This window comes from Panulirus ornatus, chromosome 5, assembly GCF_036320965.1.
Source record: "Panulirus ornatus isolate Po-2019 chromosome 5, ASM3632096v1, whole genome shotgun sequence".
Lineage (NCBI taxonomy): Eukaryota > Metazoa > Arthropoda > Malacostraca > Decapoda > Palinuridae > Panulirus > Panulirus ornatus.
In genome coordinates, this window is record NC_092228.1 from 39,495,848 (window position 1) to 39,517,962 (window position 22,115).

The 22,115-nt window shown below is 41.0% G+C and overlaps 1 protein-coding gene across 3 annotated transcripts in view; it reads right to left on the minus strand.

Moving 5' to 3' along the window:
• Positions 1-22,115, minus strand: part of LOC139748680 (cadherin-AgCad1-like) — a 305,223-nt gene that overhangs the window by 165,673 nt on the left and 117,435 nt on the right. For all 3 annotated transcript variants that reach the window (XM_071661965.1, XM_071661968.1, XM_071661967.1), the window contains 2 exons: positions 20,209-20,371; positions 17,344-17,506 (listed from right to left, as the gene is read on the minus strand). In XM_071661965.1, the coding sequence (XP_071518066.1) occupies positions 17,344-17,506; positions 20,209-20,371 (326 nt within the window). The remainder of the gene's footprint in view (positions 1-17,343; positions 17,507-20,208; positions 20,372-22,115) is intronic.

The following is a 22,115-nucleotide window of genomic DNA, read 5'->3' on the forward strand; positions in this document are numbered from 1 at the left end:
CCAGATATCTAAAACACTTCACTTCCTCCAGTTTTTCTCCATTCAAACTCACCTCCCAACTGACTTGACCCTCAACCCTACTGTACCTAATAACCTTGCTCTTATTCACATTTACTCTTAACTTTCTTCTTCCACACACTTTACCAAACTCAGTCACCAGCTTCTGCAGTTTCTCACATGAATCAGCCACCAGCGCTGTATCATCAGCGAACAACAACTGACTCACTTCCCAAGCTCTCTCATCCCCAACAGACTTCATACTTGCCCCTCTTTCCAAAACTCTTGCATTTACCTCCCTAACAACCCCATCCATAAACAAATTAAACAACCATGGACACATCACACACCCCTGCCGCAAACCTACATTCACTGAGAACCAATCACTTTCCTCTCTTCCTACACATACACATGCCTTACATCCTCGATAAAAACTTTTCACTGCTTCTAACAACTTTCCTCCCACACCATATATTCTTAATACCTTCCACAGAGCATCTCTATCAACTCTATCATATGCCTTCTCCAGATCCATAAATGCTACATACAAATCCATTTGCTTTTCTAAGTATTTCTCACATACATTCTTCAAAGCAAACACCTGATCCACACATCCTCTACCACTTCTGAAACCACACTGCTCTTCCCCAGTCTGATGCTCTGTACATGCCTTCACCCTCTCAATCAATACCCTCCCATATAATTTACCAGGAATACTCAACAAACTTATACCTCTGTAATTTGAGCACTCACTCTTATCCCCTTTGCCTTTGTACAATGGCACTATGCACGCATTCCGCCAATCCTCAGGCACCTCACCATGAGTCATACATACATTAAATAACCTTACCAACCAGTCAACAATACAGTCACCCCCTCTTTTAATAAATTCCACTGCAATACCATCCAAACCTGCTGCCTTGCCGGCTTTCATCTTCCGCAAAGCTTTTATTACCTCTTCTCTGTTTACCAAATCATTTTCCCTAACCCTCTCACTTTGCACACCACCTCGACCAAAACACCCTATATCTGCCACTCTATCATCAAACACATTCAACAAACCTTCAAAATACTCACTCCATCTCCTTCCCACATCACCACTACTTGTTATCACCTCCCCATTTGCGCCCTTCACTGAAGTTCCCATTTGCTCCCTTGTCTTACGCACTTTATTTACCTCCTTCCAGAACATCTTTTTATTCTCCCTAAAATTTAATGATACTCTCTCACCCCAACTCTCATTTGCCCTTTTTTTCAAATCCAAAGTTGGTCTGATATCTGGTTGATGAAATTCAACCTAGAAATTCAACCTAAGTAAATGTAAAGTAATGAGGACAGGAGAAGTTCAAGAAAGCTTCAATATGACTATCATCAAGCTAGAAATAAGCCTGAAAATCCTGTACATGAGAAGGATTTAGGAGTCAACACTAACCCCAGCCTGTCACCAGAATCCCACATTGGACAAAAAGAAACAAACTACCTGCTGGCAAATATCAGAATAGCTTTCAAGTAGATGGATGGGGAATACTGATCGCGCTGTTCATATCCCACATATGACTGAAACTTGAACATGTTTCTCAAGGTTGGTCATTGCACCTAAAACCACAAAGAGCTAAAACAGCAGGTCTAAAGGAGGGCAACAAAGGTGCTTCCAGAATTAAGAGTTTAGTTACAGGGAAGAGCCAGAGGCTTTAAATATGCCCACCTTGGAAGAGAGAAGAGTGAGGAGTGACCTCATCACAACCTTCAAGTTTTTTAAAGAGATCAATGATGTGGACAGTGAACAGTTCTTGGAGAGATACAGGGATAAAGCAACCAGAGGAAATAACATGAAATTAAGCACAAAACTGATTAAAAATGACTTAAAGAAGCACCTTAATATCATAAGAGTGGTGGACGAATGGAATACAATGATTTTTGACATGGTTAATGCAGAGATCATACAGAAATTTAAGAAGATGTACGATAATACAGAATATTCAAGAGATTGGGCCCACATGTATAAAACTCCCTTCCCATACAGCACAAACAGGTAATTACCAGCTCTTTCTTTAATGGGCAGAAGTCAAGGCCGGGTCTTAAATGAAATATAGAGGTTAATGAGAAGGAACAAGAAAAGGTAAAGTACTTACGAAGAAATTAAAAACTTGTCATTAAAATGTGCTAGGTCCTACTTATAGGGAGAGCCTTGAGAGGGTACAGAATTCCAAATGTGTGAGGTTTATGGAATGAAAGAGTTATCAAAATGGCCCACCCATGGGTTGCCCATTGCCTCAAAGTAACCATGAGGGGCAGCAGCTTGTTGAGTATTGCATGGTATAGCTAACGGCCAGGTCACACAAGCAGCAAGCTCTCAAGAGCAAAAACCAATATACCAATAGAAGAGGGAAAGTGAACCAACACTGCAATGCAGGGCAAGTGGATCAAGTTTTGAAGTTAGCCTGAGAGAATTTATAGGTCAGACTGCTATCAACTCAACTCTGTCACTTAAGGATGCAGAGATAGAACCACCCCAGATGTGAGAGCAGTATTCCATACAACGATGGATCAATCCTTTGTATGAATGTTCAGAAGAAAGGAAATTTGGACATCTAAACAGAACTCTCAATTCCTTAGAAGCAAACTTAACTATTTCCATACTGTACAGTTTCCAAGAAAGAGTGGTTGCTACAGTAATACCAAGTATGATCACTAAGTCAATGGGTGGAATTACAGAACCATCAAAAGAGAGAGAGGAAAGTCCTAAGGAAATTTCAAAAGAGAAATAGGTAGAAACTGGGTCTTGGAAGCATTTATCTTAAGATTTGTTTACACCACTGAGATATCCTATCCAAGTCTGAGTAATTAAGGAAGATGCTTTAAGGTAAGATACAGACTGAGTGAGATAGGAGCAGAATTGAAGGAAGTAGAGGAATGAAGTGTTGAGTCATCAAAATAAGAGTGTATGTGGTAATCTGTGGGAGAAAGGGAATTGTTGATAAAGGAGAAAAAGCATAGGAGACAGGACAGAACCTTGAGGGACACAACTGCTGATGGTGAAAAGGGAAGAGGCTGATCCATCAACAACCACAGAGATAGATCTGCCACAGCGGAAGCAAGAAATGAGGGAGTAAAGTGAAGGAGGAAACCCAAAAGATGGAAGCTTAGAGATGTGACCCCAATGTCACACCCTGTCAAAAGCTTTTGATATATCAAAGGGCAACTACACAGGATTCCCCAGAATATTTCAGGGATGATGACCAAACAAGATAGGAAAAAATATCATCAGTAAATCTCACTATATTAAAGCCATACTGGTGATCAGAGGAAAGTCTGTGAGATTCAAGATGTCTGGGACTATGGGAGTTGAGAAGGGATTCAAAGACTTTCAAAAGGGTTGAAGTCAAAGCATCAGGACAATAGTTTGAGGGGTTAGAACAGTCATCCTTCTTAGAGTTGGAATGTACCAACACATGCTTCCAAGAAGAAGGGAAAGTTCTGGTTTTTAAGCAGAAACAGGACAGACGAGCAAGTGCAATTGCAGCTTCAAAGGCACATTCTTTCAGTACATGGAGACAGATGCCATTAGTACCGTAAGTCTTGCTTGTGTTCAGAGAGAGGAGTTGTTCAGACAGTTTGAAAAGAGAATATGGGGAGGGGCATAGGATGAGTAAAAGGAGCATTAAGGGTGGAAGGCATGTTAAAGTCATACAAGGCAGAGTTAACAGAGAAACATGAACGAAAAAGAACTGCTTTGTCTGAAGGAGAAACAGCTACAGCACCATCAGAATAAAAAGTGAGGGAAAGGTAGTGTGACAAAACATGTTTGGAATGCCCTTAGCTAATACCAAGAGAGACCAATCAGTAGCTGATGAGGAGAGGTTATCACACTTCCTTTGAATAAAACAATGCTTTCCCCTCACAAATAACGTTCTTGCAACAAGTATGGTCAGTGATAAATGCCGCATGGAAGTCAGAAACAGAAAGACTTTCCAAGCTCTATATGCCTGATCCAGCATCTGAATGGCCTCAGAACAGGGACAACTGAACCAAGGATTGGAGGAAGAGGTCATCTTGGAGGAAGAGGGGATTAATACATCTATTTCCACAACAATAACCTCTGTTATGCATTTGGCGAAGACAGAAGCATCACGACATATGAGACATTAATTTACCCAAGTCAGAAAAAATCTAAAGTTATTCTACGCAGCTTTGCTGAGGGGCCAATATTTATGTTTGGAATGTTTTGAAGGGATTGCTGGAGGGGCAGGTGCCACAAAAATAGATACATTTACAAGAGTGTAAAGGTAGTGAAAGCTTTGCGGAAGATGAAAGCCGGCAAGGCAGCAGGTTTGGATGGTATTGCAGTGGAATTTATTAAAAAAGGGGGTGACTGTATTGTTGACTGGTTGGTAAGGTTATTTAATGTATGTATGACTCATGGTGAGGTGCCTGAGGATTGGCGGAATGCGTGCATAGTGCCATTGTACAAAGGCAAAGGGGATAAGAGTGAGTGCTCAAATTACAGAGGTATAAGTTTGTTGAGTATTCCTGGTAAATTATATGGGAGGGTGTTGATTCAGAGGGTGAAGGCATGTACAGAGCATCAGACTGGGGAAGAGCAGTGTGGTTTCAGAAGTGGTAGAGGATGTGTAGATCAGGTGTTTGCTTTGAAGAATGTATGTGAGAAATACTTAGAAAAGCAAATGGATTTGTATGTAGCATTTATGGATCTGTAGAAGGCATATGATAGAGTTGATAGAGATGCTCTGTGGAAGGTATTAAGAATATATGGTGTGGGAGGAAAGTTGTTAGAAGCAGTGAAAAGTTTTTATCGAGGATGTAAGGCATGTGTACGTGTAGGAAGAGAGGAAAGTGATTGGTTCTCAGTGAATGTAGGTTTGCGGCAGGGGTGTGTGATGTCTCCATGGTTGTTTAATTTGTTTATGGATGGGGTTGTTAGGGAGGTAAATGCAAGAGTTTTGGAAAGAGGGGCAAGTATGAAGTCAGTTGGGGATGAGAGAGCTTGGGAAGTGAGTCAGTTGTTGTTCGCTGATGATACAGCGCTGGTGGCTGATTCATGTGAGAAACTGCAGAAGCTGGTGACTGAGTTTGGTAAAGTGTGTGGAAGAAGAAAGTTAAGAGTAAATGTGAATAAGAGCAAGGTTATTAGGTACAGTAGGGTTGAGGGTCAAGTCAATTGGGAGGTGAGTTTGAATGGAGAAAAACTGGAGGAAGTGAAGTGTTTTAGATATCTGGGAGTGGATCTGGCAGCGGATGGAACCATGGAAGTGGAAGTGAATCATAGGGTGGGGGAGGGGGCGAAAATTCTGGGGGCCTTGAAGAATGTGTGGAAGCCGAGAACATTATCTCGGAAAGCAAAAATGGGTATGTTTGAAGGAATAGTGGTTCCAACAATGCTGTATGGTTGCGAGGCGTGGGCTATGGATAGAGTTGTGCGCAGGAGGATGGATGAGCTGGAAATGAGATGTTTGAGGACAATGTGTGGTGTGAGGTGGTTTGATCGAGTAAGTAACGTAAGGGTAAGAGAGATGTGTGGAAATAAAAGGAGCGTGGTTGAGAGAGCAGAAGAGGGTGTTTTGAAGTGGTTTGGGCACATGGAGAGAATGAGTGAGGAAAGATTGACCAAGAGGATATATGTGTCGGAGGTGGAGGGAACGAGGAGAAGAGGGAGACCAAATTGGAGGTGGAAAGATGGAGTGAAAAAGATTTTGTGTGATCGGGGCCTGAACATGCAGGAGGGTGAAAGGAGGGCAAGGAATAGAGTGAATTGGAGCGATGTGGTATACCGGGGTTGACGTGCTGTCAGTGGATTGAATCAAGGCATGTGAAGCGTCTGGGGTAAACCATGGAAAGCTGTGTAGGTATGTATATTTGCGTGTGTGGACGTATGTATATACATGTGTATGGGGGGGGGTTGGGCCATTTCTTTCGTCTGTTTCCTTGCGCTACCTCGCAAACGCGGGAGACAGCGACAAAGTATAATAAAATAATATAAAAAAATACAAGAGTGTGGTAAGATGAACCAACTGGAGGTGAGACTATGTATTTACAGCATGATGGAATAGAAGTGAAAACAGATCTAGAATATTAGGAGAGTGGTCACAGCAGTCAGGAATGTGGGTAATTTGCTCTATGTCACTGAGAACAGAAAACATGAGGGTCTCAATGGTAACACCAAAAATCCTTAAGTAGAGGTTCTCAGCTAGTGGGTAAGAGGATGACACAATCTCATGGCATGAGTTTAAACAGTCAAATAAATATAAACAATTTGCAGAATTAAGTGAACACTAGGCAAAACAAAGAAATAGTGTTGTGGCTGGGAGACAGACCTTGAGGACATAACATCACATTTTGGGAACTCAAGATCCTTGAAGCATGCAACAATTGCGTTGATGTTGGAATAAGCACAGACACTATCTTTGAATTGGGAATGTGTGTGGAGGTTATAGTTGGGTATGAAAAAGGGACTGGTGAAAACATCAGTAGACAAGTGAGTCTCAAAGAGAAGTAAGATATTAGGAGAGGTATTGGACTGATGGAGTACAACAGAAAAGAAAATACCCAAGGGACCATGAATGATGATATTGTGAATAGAAAAATTGGCAGGTCTATCAGAAAGGCAAAGGTCACAGTAGGGGCCGGTGCTACTACTATCCCTCTCATTGGCAGTGAAGTTAGGCCTGAACCCGGAGATTCTTAGCACCCCATGATGCCATGGGGTAGGGGGCCACAGGTTTGTTGGACTCTATCATGATTGCATTTAAAAACAACAGTGCAGACAGGAGATGACAAGAGAACTTATGTGAAGAAAATAAGATGGGTTTGAGTAGGTCCTTGTAAGGAGAAGGTGACAGGACAAGCCTGTTAGTCCTGTCTTGATGTGACAGAAAGTATAACCAGCAATCCTAACATGGAGCTTCTGAAGTTTCTAAATCAAATCTGCTACCAGGAGGCAAAAACTGACTCACCTCCCAGACATCCTTTCCCCAAACAGACTGAATACCTGCTCCTTTCTCCAAGACCCATGCATTCACCTCACCCACCACCCTAACCATAAATAATTCAAACTGCCACGGTGGCATTTCACATCCCTGCTGTAGACCCACCTTCATCTGAAACCACTCACCCTCCTTTCTTCCTACTTGCACACATGCCTTACTCTCGATACAAACTCTCCACTGTTTGTAGCAGCTTTTCTCTGACATATTTTCAAAACACCTTTACAAAGCATCTCTATCAACCCTACCATGCTTTCCCCAGATCCATAAAAATTCTACAAACGTCCTTCTGTTTCACTAAGTATTTTTCACACAAATTCTTCACAGCAAACTTGAGATCCACACATCCTCTACCACTCCTAAAGTCATATGTTCCTCCCTAATCAGAAACCCTGTGCATGCCACCCTCTCAATCACCACTCCCATACAACTTATAAGGTACACTCAACGCACTTATGCCTCTGTATTTTGAATATTCACTTTTGTTCCTCTTGTCTTTATAAAATGGCACTATACAAGCATTCTTCCAACCCTCAGGCACTTCACCATGAGCAATGCATGCAGTAAAAATCATACCTACCAATGAACAACACAGTCACCTCCTCCTTTCTTAAGAAACACTACTGCAATCCATTGCTTTAAGCCACTTTGCCACACTTCATCTCATGGAAGGTTTAAACAACCTCTTTTCCTAAACTACTTGCCATGACTATCTCATTTCAAATACCTCCACATCCAAAACATCCACATTTGCAATCTCATCATAAAAAAAATCATCAATCACTTCTGAAGAAGAAACTATACATATCAATAGAAAAAGATGATATACATGCTCATCCCATGCTGCCTTCCTGTTGTTTATAAATATTCATGAGCAATGCTAAGCATCCTAAACAAAACATGGGCATTAACTTTAGTCACTTCCACTGTTGTCTTCTCTTAGGTACTTTAAATGTATCTCCTTACATAAACTTATCTAACTTTCATTATGAGCCCCATGATGTGATTTTCAGAATATTTCTGGTTAACACTAGCAGCACCTCATTAGATTCACTCCAGCTAACTTCCACCATGGTCCCCATGATGTAAATTCCTAAGTATGCCTGAGAAGGGTCAGCCAGTGCATGTTAACGATAATCCCTTAAACCTTTCTTCGTCCTGCACTCCACTGGCTAACTTTCATCAAGTTCCCCATGAATTGCCTGCTTTCATCCAGATTATGAATTACTTTCTCTTTAACTCTCCTGGTTGCAACCACTTCTCTACCTTAAGCCACTTGCCAGCTCACTCTAATCCTGCAATACCTACACAATGCTGGCTAAATAAGTTTTGTGTACATTAAGGTGTTTCCTAGCAGTGGCCCATTAGCCCCTGTGCTATGTCTTTGTAAACTGCCCAAGGTCTACCCTAACAGCCAGCCGCTGTTAACTATCCAGCACTACTCCAGGGATCATATCCCCATAGTCTACATATTCTAAACATTTTCAAGACCTGCTGGTACAACATGACTCTTACCATCATCTGAGATGTGATTATCATCTCCACTAGAGCTAGCCCCACTTTCCTTACAGTCTTCCTCTAGTATAATTCTCAACTGCATCCTGTGCAGCACTCTTGTCTTGCTTCCTCCACTTTCTGGGAAAATCCAATACACACCTCTTTCTTTCCTAATCTGTCCACCACTACAAAGATTATTCTTGCACGTGCCTTTAACTTAGAGATACTTGACCAGCACCCTCTGATCCAATTATATGGGCTCCCCTTTGACTCCCTGGTCATACCACTCTTTCCTGAGGTTATTCCATAAAAGGATACAACACATTCTGTAAGTTCTCACAACAAGAAACCAGATGCAGTCATCTGCCCATAGTTTGGCTTGCAACACATCCAAGGGTAAAGTTGGTTCCCTACCAAAAATGAAGAAAAGTGGTGAGAAACCCATTACTGGGTTTGGAGTCTTATCACACACTGCTATTAATACCCTTAAATGTCTCAGACTTCCCAAGAACTTTTTTAAAGGGGAAGTAAATGTTTATAGTTGTGTTACTGGAGTGATAGTTTTCATACATGGTGCTTTGACAGGAAAATAGTGAAATTGGAAAGAATGTAGCTTAGACATTGAAGCTTATTGATACAGAGGTTAAATTGATGAGAACTACTATTGACATTTGTGTAAATAAATTATAAATTTCCCTTTTCCATAGCCAGAGGTTGAACCATTATGTGACATTCATTTTTTAATTTCATTTCAAGCTAGAAGTTTCAGTTTTCTAAATTATTTCTTACATTTTTTCATATGTATATACATGTATATGTGTGTGTCTGTGTGTATATGTGCATATGTATGTGTTTTTTTTTTTTTTTTATACTTTGTCGCTGTCTCCCGCGTTTGCGAGGTAGCGCAAGGAAACAGACGAAAGAAATGGCCCAACCCCCCCCCATACACATGTACATACACACGTCCACACACGCAAATATACATACCTACACAGCTTTCCATGGTTTACCCCAGACGCTTCACATGCCTTGATTCACTCCACTGACAGCACGTCAACCCCTGTATACCACATCGCTCCAATTCACTCTATTCCTTGCCCTCCTTTCACCCTCCTGCATGTTCAGGCCCCGATCACACAAAATCTTTTTCACTCCATCTTTCCACCTCCAATTTGGTCTCCCTCTTCTCCTCGTTCCCTCCACCTCCGACACATATATCCTCTTGGTCAATCTTTCCTCACTCATTCTCTCCATGTGCCCAAACCATTTCAAAACACCCTCTTCTGCTCTCTCAACCACGCTCTTTTTATTTCCACACATCTCTCTTACCCTTACGTTACTTACTCGATCAAACCACCTCACACCACTCATTGTCCTCAAACATCTCATTTCCAGCACATCCATCCTCCTGCGCACAACTCTATCCATAGCCCACGCCTCGCAACCATACAACATTGTTGGAACCACTATTCCTTCAAACATACCCATTTTTGCTTTCCGAGATAATGTTCTCGACTTCCACACATTTTTCAAGGCTCCCAAAATTTTCGCCCCCTCTCCCACCCTATGATCCACTTCCGCTTCCATGGTTCCATCCGCTGACAGATCCACTCCCAGATATCTAAAACACTTCACTTCCTCCAGTTTTTCTCCATTCAAACTCACCTCCCAATTGACTTGACCCTCAACCCTACTGTACCTAATAACCTTGCTCTTATTCACATTTACTCTTAACTTTCTTCTTCCACACACTTTACCAAACTCAGTCACCAGCTTCTGCAGTTTCTCACATGAATCAGCCACCAGCGCTGTATCATCAGCGAACAACAACTGACTCACTTCCCAAGCTCTCTCATCCCCAACAGACTTCATACTTGCCCCTCTTTCCAGGACTCTTGCATTTACCTCCCTAACAACCCCATCCATAAACAAATTAAACAACCATGGAGACATCACACACCCCTGCCGCAAACCTACATTCACTGAGAACCAATCACTTTCCTCTCTTCCTACACGTACACATGCCTTACATCCTCGATAAAAACTTTTCACTGCTTCTAACAACTTGCCTCCCACACCATATATTCTTAATACCTTCCACAGAGCATCTCTATCAACTCTATCATATGCCTTCTCCAGATCCATAAATGCTACATACAAATCCATTTGCTTTTCTAAGTATTTCTCACATACATTCTTCAAAGCAAACACCTGATCCACACATCCTCTACCACTTCTGAAACCGCACTGCTCTTCCCCAATCTGATGCTCTGTACATGCCTTCACCCTCTCAATCAATACCCTCCCATATAATTTACCAGGAATACTCAACAAACTTATACCTCTGTAATTTGAGCACTCACTCTTATCCCCTTTGCCTTTGTACAATGGCACTATGCACGCATTCCGCCAATCCTCAGGCACCTCACCATGAGTCATACATACATTAAATAACCTTACCAACCAGTATATATATATATATATATACATATATATATATATATATATATATATATATATATATATATATATATATGTCTATATATATATATATATATATATATATATATATATATATATATATATATATATATATACATATATATATATATATATATATATATATATATATATATATATATATCTTCTTTTTCTTTCTTTCATACTATTCGCCATTTCCCGCATTAGCGAGGTAGCGCTGAGAACAGAGGACTGTGGGCCTTTGAGGGAATATCCTCACCTGGCCCCTTCTCTGTTCCCTCTTTTGGAAAAAAAAAAAAAAAAAAAGCGAGAGGGGAGGATTTCCAGCCCCCCGCTCCCTCCCCTTTTAGTCGCCTTCTACGACACGCAGGGAATACGTGGGAAGTATTCTTTCTCCCCTATCCCCAGGGATAAATATATATATATATATATATATATATATATATATATATATATATATATATATATATATATATATATATATATATGTATATATATATATGGATGGTATTGCAGTGGAATTTATTAAAAAAAGGGGGTGACTGTATTGTTGACTGGTTGGTAAGGTTATTTAATGTATGTATGACTCATGGTGAGGTGCCTGAGGATTGGCGGAATGCATGCATAGTGCCATTGTACAAAGGCAAAGGGGATAAGAGTGAGTGCTCAAATTACAGAGGTATAAGTTTGTTGAGTATTCCTGGTAAATTATATGGGAGGGTATTGATTGAGAGGGTGAAGGCATGTACAGAGCATCAGATTGGGGAAGAGCAGTGTGGTTTCAGAAGTGGTAGAGGATGTGTGGATCAGGTGTTTGCTTTGAAGAATGTATGTGAGAAATACTTAGAAAAGCAAATGGATTTGTATGTAGCATTTATGGATCTGGAGAAGGCATATGATAGAGTTGATAGAGATGCTCTGTGGAAGGTATTAAGAATATATGGTGTGGGAGGAAAGTTGTTAGAAGCAGTGAAAAGTTTTTATCGAGGATGTAAGGCATGTGTACGTGTAGGAAGAGAGGAAAGTGATTGGTTCTCAGTGAATGCAGGTTTGCGGCAGGGGTGTGTGATGTCTCCATGGTTGTTTAATTTGTTTATGGATGGGGTTGTTAGGGAGGTAAATGCAAGAGTTTTGGAAAGAGGGGCAAGTATGAAGTCTGTTGGGGATGAGAGAGCTTGGGAAGTGAGTCAGTTGTTGTTCGCTGATGATACAGCACTGGTGGCTGATTCATGTGAGAAACTGCAGAAGCTGGTGACTGAGTTTGGTAAAGTGTGTGGAAGAAGAAAGTTAAGAGTAAATGTGAATAAGAGCAAGGTTATTAGGTACAGTAGGGTTGAGGGTCAAGTCAATTGGGAGGTGAGTTTGAATGGAGAAAAACTGGAGGAAGTGAAGTGTTTTAGATATCTGGGAGTGGATCTGGCAGCGGATGGAACCATGGAAGCGGAAGTGGATCATAGGGTGGGGGAGGGGGCGAAAATTCTGGGGGCCTTGAAGAATGTGTGGAAGTCGAGAACATTATCTCAGAAAGCAAAAATGGGTATGTTTGAAGGAATAGTGGTTCCAACAATGTTGTATGGTTGCGAGGCGTGGGCTATGGATAGAGTTGTGCGCAGGAGGATGGATGTGCTGGAAATGAGATGTTTGAGGACAATGTGTGGTGTGAGGTGGTTTGATCGAGTGAGTAACGTAAGGGTAAGAGAGATGTGTGGAAATAAAAAGAGCATGGTTGAGAGAGCAGAAGAGGGTGTTTTGAAGTGGTTTGGGCACATGGAGAGGATGAGTGAGGAAAGATTGACCAAGAGGATATATGTGTCGGAGGTGGAGGGAGCAAGGAGAAGAGGGAGACCAAATTGGAGGTGGAAAGATGGAGTGAAAAAGATTTTGTGTGATCGGGGCCTGAACATGCAGGAGGGTGAAAGGAGGGCAAGGAATAGAGTGAATTAGAGCGATGTGGTATACCGGGGTTGAAGTGCTGTCAGTGGATTGAATCAAGGCATGTGAAGCGTCTGGGGTAAACCATGGAAAGCTGTGTAGGTATGTATATTTGCGTGAGTGGACGTATGTATATACATGTGTATGGGGGGGGGGGGCCATTTCTTTCGTCTGTTTCCTTGCGCTACCTCGCAAACGCGGGAGACAGCGACAAAGTATAAAAAAAAAAAAATATATATATATATATTATCCCTGGGGATAGGGGGAAAGAATACTTCCCACGCAGTCCTCGCGTGTCGTAGAAGGCGACTAGAGGGGACGGGAGCAGGGGGCCAGAAATCCTCCCCTCCTTGTATTTTTTTTAACTTTCTAAAATGGGAAACAGAAGAAGGAGTCACGCGGGGAGTGCTCATCCTCCTCGAAGGCTCAGACTGGGGTGTCTAAATGTGTGTGGATGTAACCAAGATGTGAAAAAAGGAGAGATAGGTAGTATGTTTGAGGAAAGGAACCTGGATGTTTTGGCTCTGAGTGAAACGAAGCTCAAGAGTAAAGGGGAAGAGTGGTTTGGGAATGTCTTGGGAGTAAAGTCAGGGGTTAGTGAGAGGACAAGAGCAAGGGAAGGAGTAGCAGTACTCCTGAAACAGGAGTTGTGGGAGTATGTGATAGAATGTAAGAAAGTAAATTCTCGATTAATATGGGTAAAACTGAAAGTTGATGGAGAGAGATGGGTGATTATTGGTGCATATGCACCTGGGCATGAGAAGAAAGATCATGAGAGGTAAGTGTTTTGGGAGCAGCTGAATGAGTGTGTTAGTGGTTTTGATGCACGAGACCGGGTTATAGTGATGGGTGATTTGAATGCAAAGGTGAGTAATGTGGCAGTTGAGGGAATAATTGGTATACATGGGGTGGTCAGTGTTGTAAATGGAAATGGTGAAGAGCTTGTAGATTTATGTGCTGAAAAAGGACTGGTGATTGGGAATACCTGGTTTAAAAAGCGAGATATACATAAGTATATGTATGTAAGTAGGAGAGATGGCCAGAGAGCGTTATTGGATTACGTGTTAATTGACAGGCGCGCGAAAGAGAGACTTTTGGATGTTAATGTGCTGAGAGGTGCAACTGGAGGGATGTCTGATCATTATCTTGTGGAGGCTAAGGTGAAGATTTGTATGGGTTTTCAGAAAAGAAGAGTGAATGTTGGGGTGCAGAGGGTGGTGAGAGTAAGTGAGCTTGGGAAGGAGACTTGTGTGAGGAAGTACCAGGAGAGACTGAGTACAGAATGGAAAAAGGTGAGAACAATGGAAGTAAGGGGAGTGGGGGAGGAATGGGATGAATTTAGGGAATCAGTGATGGATTGCGCAAAAGATGCTTGTGGCATGAGAAGAGTGGGAGGTGGGTTGATTAGAAAGGGTAGTGAGTGGTGGGATGAAGAAGTAAGATTATTAGTGAAAGAGAAGAGAGATGCATTTGGACAATTTTTGCTGGGAAAAAATGCAATTGAGTGGGAGATGTATAAAAGAAAGAGACAGGAGGACAAGAGAAAGGTGCAAGAGGTGAAAAAGAGGGCAAATGAGAGTTGGGGTGAGAGAGTATCATTAAATTTTAGGGAGAATAAAAAGATGTTCTGGAAGGAGGTAAATAGAGTGCGTAAGACAAGGGAGCAAATGGGAACTTCAGTGAAGGGCGCAAATGGGGAGGTAATAACAAGTAGTGGTGATGTGAGAAGGAGATGGAGTGAGTATTTTGAAGGTTTGTTGAATGTGTTTGATGATAGAGTGGCAGATATAGGGTGTTTTGGTCGAGGTGGTGTGCAAAGTGAGAGGGTTAGGGAAAATGATTTGGTAAACAGAGAAGAGGTAGTAAAAGCTTTGCGGAAGATGAAAGCCGGCAAGGCAGCAGGTTTGGATGGTATTGCAGTGGAATTTATTAAAAAAGGGGGTGACTGTATTACTGACTGGTTGGTAAGGTTATTTAATGTATGTATGACTCATGGTGAGGTGCCTGAGGATTGGCGGAATGCGTGCATAGTGCCATTGTACAAAGGCAAAGGGGATAAGAGTGAGTGCTCAAATTACAGAGGTATAAGTTTGTTGAGTATTCCTGGTAAATTATATGGGAGGGTATTGATTGAGAGGGTGAAGGCATGTACAGAGCATCAGATTGGGGAAGAGCAGTGTGGTTTCAGAAGTGGTGGAGGATGTGTGGATCAGGTGTTTGCTTTGAAGAATGTATGTGAGAAATACTTAGAAAAGCAAATGGATTTGTATGTAGCATTTATAGATCTGGAGAAGGCATATGATAGAGTTGATAGAGATGCTCTGTGGAAGGTATTAAGAATATATGGTGTGGGAGGCAAGTTGTTAGAAGCAGTGAAAAGTTTTTATCGAGGATGTAAGGCATGTGTACGTGTAGGAAGAGAGGAAAGTGATAAGTTCTCAGTGAATGTAGGTTTGCGGCAGGGGTGTGTGATGTCTCCATGGTTGTTTAATTTGTTTATGGATGGGGTTGTTAGGGAGGTGAATGCAAGAGTTTTGGAAAGAGGGGCAAGTATGAAGTCTGTTGGGGATGAGAGAGCTTGGGAAGTGAGTCAGTTGTTGTTCGCTGATGATACAGCACTGGTGGCTGATTCATGTGAGAAACTGCAGAAGCTGGTGACTGAGTTCGGTAAAGTGTGTGAAAGAAGAAAGTTAAGAGTAAATGTGAATAAGAGCAAGGTTATTAGGTACAGTAGGGTTGAGGGTCAAGTCAATTGGGAGGTAAGTTTGAATGGAGAAAAACTGGAGGAAGTAAAGTGTTTTAGATAGCTGGGAGTGGATCTGGCAGCGGATGGAACCATGGAAGCGGAAGTGGATCATAGGGTGGGGGAGGGGGCGAAAATTCTGGGAGCCTTGAAGAATGTGTGGAAGTCGAGAACATTATCTCGGAAAGCATAAATGGGTATGTTTGAAGGAATAGTGGTTCCAACAATGTTGTATGGTTGCGAGGCGTGGGCTATGGATAGAGTTGTGCGCAGGAGGATGGATGTGCTGGAAATGAGATGTTTGAGGACAATATGTGGTGTGAGGTGGTTTGATCGAGTAAGTAGCGCAAGGGTAAGAGAGATGTGTGGAAATAAAAAGAGCGTGGTTGAGAGAGCAGAAGAGGGTGTTTTGAAATGGTTTGGGCACATGGAGAGAATGAGTGAGGAAAGATTGACCAAGAGGATATATGTGTCAGAGGTGGAGGGAACGAGGAGAAGTGGGAGACCAAACTGGAGGTGGAAAGATGGAGTGAAAAAGATTTTGTGTGATCGGGGCCTGAACATGCAGGAGGGTGAAAGGAGGGCAAGGAATAGAGTGAATTGGATCGATGTGCTATACCGGGGTTGACGTGCTGTCAGTGGATTGAATCAGGGCATGTGAAGCGTCTGGGGTAAACTATGGAAAGCTGTGTAGGTATGTATTTTTTTTTTTTTTTTTTTTTTTTCCAAAAGAAGGAACAGAGAAGGGGGCCAGGTGAGGATATTTCCTCAAAGGCCCAGTCCTCTGTTCTTAGCGCTACCTCGCTAATGCGGGAAATGGCGAATAGTGTGAAAGAAAAAAGAAAGGAAGTATGTATATACATGTGTATGGGGGTGGGTTGGGCCATTTCTTTCGTCTGTTTCCTTGCGCTACCTCGCAAACGCGGGAGACAGCGACAAAAAAAAAAAAAAAATATCACCCATTGTCCCCTCTGTTTTGATTTCAAAACTTGCAGCAATTGATGTATGATTTGGTGGAGCCACTCACATGGCTGGAGTTTTGGTGTGGTCCAGAAAATCTCATTTCCCCACAACTGGTTCAGTTCTTTCAATAAGGTCCTTAGAAAATAAGCCCTGATCAGAATGAAACCTCTCTGAGGCAACATACTCACTGAATATCTCCTCCACTAGGAAATCTGCTTCTGTTGTGACCTTTAATTAAGTATCACAACTGCCAAGGTATACTTAGAGAAGTTGTACGTCACTACTACTAGTACGTGTTCCAGTCCATCACTGAATACTTCCAGCATTGTGAAATCCAGGGTGACCATCTGGAATGGCTGGTCCACCAAGAGCAATATCACTGGGATCTGCACAGCTGAATCCATTCACCACAGTGTGCACTGATGGAACAGTTCTTTGAAAGATGTAGGTATGAAATGACCACGAGCCATAACATGAAGTTAAGCAAAAACTTGTTAAAAAGATGTAGAGAAGTACTTTTACAGTATAATAGTAGTGAATAAATTGAATAGGCTGAATAAGAAAATACTAAATATGGACACCTTTCAGAAGTTTAAGAAGTACTATGACAGTAGAGAGGGTTCAGGAGATGGGGGCCTACAAGTGTGAAACTCCTTCCCTGTACAGTACAAATAGGTAATCATAAAAAGGTAAGTATACATACATGATAAGGCTGTATAACATCTTTACCTGAAGACTATCCGTGTGATTCATCTCATCTTCAATGGTGACATTAATAACAATGCTATCCATACGTTCTCTGTCAATATCTGCCCCTTCCTGCACTTGCAGATCCACTGTAAATATGCTATCATCTACCTTGGGTTCACTCAGTTTAACAAGAGTGTCATTGCTGGAACATAAACAAATCAGGAATAAAACCACTGTTCCTTTTCCCTAGTGCTCTGGCATGTAGTTATAACATATCAGATACACACTAGGAGTATTTCATAAACTATCTAAAAGAATATACACTCAATATCATCAGTATTCCATCATTCATTACATCCACGTATATTTTCATTAAACTTCATCTTCTGATCTTGTTATTACTTGTAATCTTTTCTCTCTAAATCTACAACCTCTTCCAAAAGCATTGTTCACAAATGACTACACTCCATGAGATCTTGTGTTGTAACCATGTTTTCATCTATCATACAATAGCATAGCATCCATGCCTCCTGTCAGACTCACCATAAATGACATACCTATATATAAGAAATTTGATCAGAAAATTATTTGAACCACAGATCAATCTCCCTAATAAGTGTGGTCTGTAGAACAATGGGAAAAAAAATCAGCAGGTGACTGAACAACTACAGGTAAAGAGGCAACTATCTTAACTAGGAAAAACATGAATTCTGAAGGTCAACCATTACAAATCTCTTAATCTTCTATGAAAGAGTGAGCTCCATCTCAGATCAAAGAGATAGGTGGGTAGACTGTGTATTCCTTAACAACAAGAAAACTTTTGGCACTGAATCACACTGGTGCTTGATTAACAAAATGGATTCTTTACATGAGTGGAAGAAAGCAAAAAACAAAGGTTACAGGAGCATTCTTGATGTGATTTGCCAGAGGATCAGGACTCCTACCTTAATACGTCTGCAGATGATGGAAAGATCATGAGAGAAATAAAACAATAACACTCATTTCCTTGACAAACTCCAAAGATGGTCTAATAAATAGATGATGAAATTCAAACTAAATGTGAGAAGCATAAAGTTGGAACACAGTGAAATAAGCCCTTGACAGAAATATCAAAAATTACTGCAATGTGCCTAAAATGTTTCCAGAGCTCCACACTAGGAGAGATGTTAAAGAGGCAATGTGTTTGCTGACAAATATCAAAAATACATCTTAAGTAATATATGAATACAGTAGTGTTAAGCAGACTATCTAAAGCATAAAATTGAACAAAACTAGATCATGCTTCTCAAGTCACATAAGTCCACCTCAAGAAGCACAATGACTTAAGTGAGGCCTGAGAAGGGCTACTAAAACTATATCTGAACTAAAAGAGCTAAGTTACAATGATAGGCTAAGGGTGACAAATTTGCTCACCATGAAGGAGAGGAGCTATGGGTGACCTGATTACAACCTTTAAGTTTCTTTGTCAGTTGGACAATGTTGACAGGAATTAGTTCTTCATGAGACACAATGACGGATATCAGTGACCACCATATCAAGAAGCTATGCAAAAGCTTATCAGATATGATGTGAATATGTTTATATGAGAGTGGTGGATGGTTGGAATAGGAAATGAACTACATATGTCTAAAAAGCTACTTGATGGTAAAAGAAAAATTCAATGTAAGGTCCCATAGGTGTAAAAATCCTTCCCCATACTGTACAAGCAGATAATTACACCTAAGGGTTTACAACTTTTCCCTACATTACTGTCCTTGAAACTCTACCTTCCACAACACTCATTTATTCCAGTTACCATCCACTTTCCATTTAGGGACAAATGTCTGTCTCAAAACACATTTTTACTGGCAAGAAAGGTTGGGAATATATGCAAGAAAAGGAAGCCATAATAAAGGAATATACTCAACTTCCAAGAGAAAAAGATATCATATAACTACAGATATAGCTTGCCTATGACCAAAGTATCACATCTTACCTTTAAGTAAGGTTAGTCATATGCAATCTTATATGCTACTCTAAGGTTTGTGTGCATTTGTGAGTGTGTGTGCATATATACATGGCACATATATACAAGGTTAAGAAGATGGCACAAAATGAGTGCAAAACTTTCTCCCCATTAAACATAAAGAGTAATCACATGCACAACATAACTAATTCAATCAGATATTCTATCCTACACAGCCATCCCATCTTCTAATTTCTCTACCTATTCCAAGAAACAGATGTTATGTGGGTGCACCTCATGCAGGAGAAAGAAAATGAAAAAAACTGTAAATGTGCATCCCTTATTGTACATGTAAATAGCCAAATAATTATCAGATGCAGGCAACATTCCTGAGGGAACAAAAGAAGCTATTGAACATTGATCATAAAGACAATGACAGACATCTACAAAAACACTTTTAATGGGAAGCTGCAATTTCACAAAAGAATAAACAAGCAAAAAGTATCAGAAAAAATTGAGAAGTATGACATGAAAAGCTAATGGTGTGCTTAAATGTTATGGACAGTAAAATAAGGAATACAGGAAGATAGATGAAGAGTGAAACCAGATATTAGAAAGACTAAGATTATGCAGAATGGACCAATGTGAGAAAGCAGTGTATATGGGTAAACAGACAGTGAGTAGGGCACACATGATGAAAAAGGTGTGAAGCTTGATTGTGGACTAGGGGCTGTGGTTTTGGCACATTAAACAAGACAGCTAGAAAATGGATGAGAGCAAATGAAGCCTTTTCTTTGTCTGTCCCTGGCACTACCTTGCTAATATGGGAAACCGAGAGTAAGTCATGCATAAAAGAAAAGTAACTACCTGGAGAAAAATTTCCCTGAAACAGCCTGTTGTATAACAGAAAATAATCCTTTTACTACTGATTGAAGATATAACAGGATATTTGCACTCACTCAATAGAGAACTTGATGATGTCATTTAAGTCAGGGTCAGTTGCTTTAAGCTGATAAATGGTAATGCCACTTTCCACATTCTCTTTGACTGTAATGCTATCATAGTTGCCCTCAAATTCTGGAGGTGTATCATTTTCATCCAAAATGGTGATCTTCACCGTGCCTGTTATGAAGAAAGTATAAGTAATAACTGCTGTGGAAGGGGTAAAGTTATCACTATTATACAAAGAAGGTTAGGGGCTGTCACTCTTAAGGAGGGAAAATGACTGATTGTCCCTACTGAGCATGAAAGGCTTATGGTTTTCAGTGCTATGAAGAAAAGTTATGTTTTTACTGTTATGTAAAGAAGGCATATGGTTATCAGTAATAATGTGAGACAATGAGTGTAATGATGATGGGGAGGGAAGATGAAGGAGTGTCACAGCTGCAGAAGGAAAGTAATAGACTGTCAATTCTGTGGAGAAAAGATGAGGGGTTGTTATCTTTTTTTAAGGTAGCTGGGACGGCACAGGCAACTAATGCCCTAATCAAAGCCATCCCACTAATGCTATACATATTTTTATTATCTATCATACTTTGTCGCTGTCTCCCGTGTTAGCGAGGTAGGGCAAGGAAACAGACAAAAGAATGGCCCATCCCACCCATATACACATGTATATACATACATGTCCACACATGCACATATATATACTTATGCATTTCAATGTATACATATATATACATACAAAGACATATACATATATACACATGTACATAATTCATACTTGCTGCCCTTATTCCTTCCCGTCACCACCCCGCCACACATGAAATGACAACCCCCTCCCCCACATGTGCGCGAGGTAGCGCTAGGAAAAGACAACAAAGTCTACATTCGTTCACACTCACTCACTCTTTTCTTATCATACTTAATCGCCTTCTCCCGCATCAGCGAAGTAGCACAAAGAAACAGACGAGGAATGGCCCAACCTAACCACATACACATGTATATACACAAACACCCACACATGCACATATACATACATATACATTTCAACATATACATACATATACATACACAGACATATTTCATTTACTCTATTTACCTATCATACTTTGTCGCTGTCTCCCGCGTTAGCGAGGTAGCGCAAGGAAACAGACGAAAGAATTGCCCAACCCACCCACATACACAATGTATATACATACACGTCCACACACACACATATACATACCTATACATCTCAACGTATACATATACATATATATATATATATACACACACAGACATACATATAGACATGTACATAATTCATACTGTCTGCCCTTATTTATTCCTGTCGCCAACCCACCACAAATGAAATGACAACCCCCTCCCACCACATGTGCATGAGGTAGCGCTAGGAAAGACAACAAAGGCCAATTTCGTTCACACTCAGTCTCTAGCTGTCATGTATAATGCACCGAAACCACAGCTCCCTTTCCACATCCAGGCCCCACAGAACTTTCCATGGTTTACCCCAGACACTTCACATGCCCTGGTTCAATGCATTGACAGCATGTCGACCCCGGTATACCAAATCGTTCCAATTCACTCTATTCCTTGCCCGCCTTTCACCCTCCTCCATGTTCAGGCCACGATCCCTCAAAATCTTTTTCACTCCATCTTTCTACCTCCAATGTGGTCTCCCACTTTTCCTCGTTCCCTCCACCTCCGACACATATAGCCACTTTGTCAATCTCTCCTCACTCATTCTCTCCATGAAACCAAACCATTTCAAAACACCCTCTTCTGCTCTCTCAACCACGCTCTTTTTATTGCCAAACATCTCTCTTACCCTTACATTACTTACTCGATCAAACCACCTCACACCACATATAGTCCTCAAACATCTCATTTCCAGCACATCCACCCTCCTCCACACAATTCTATC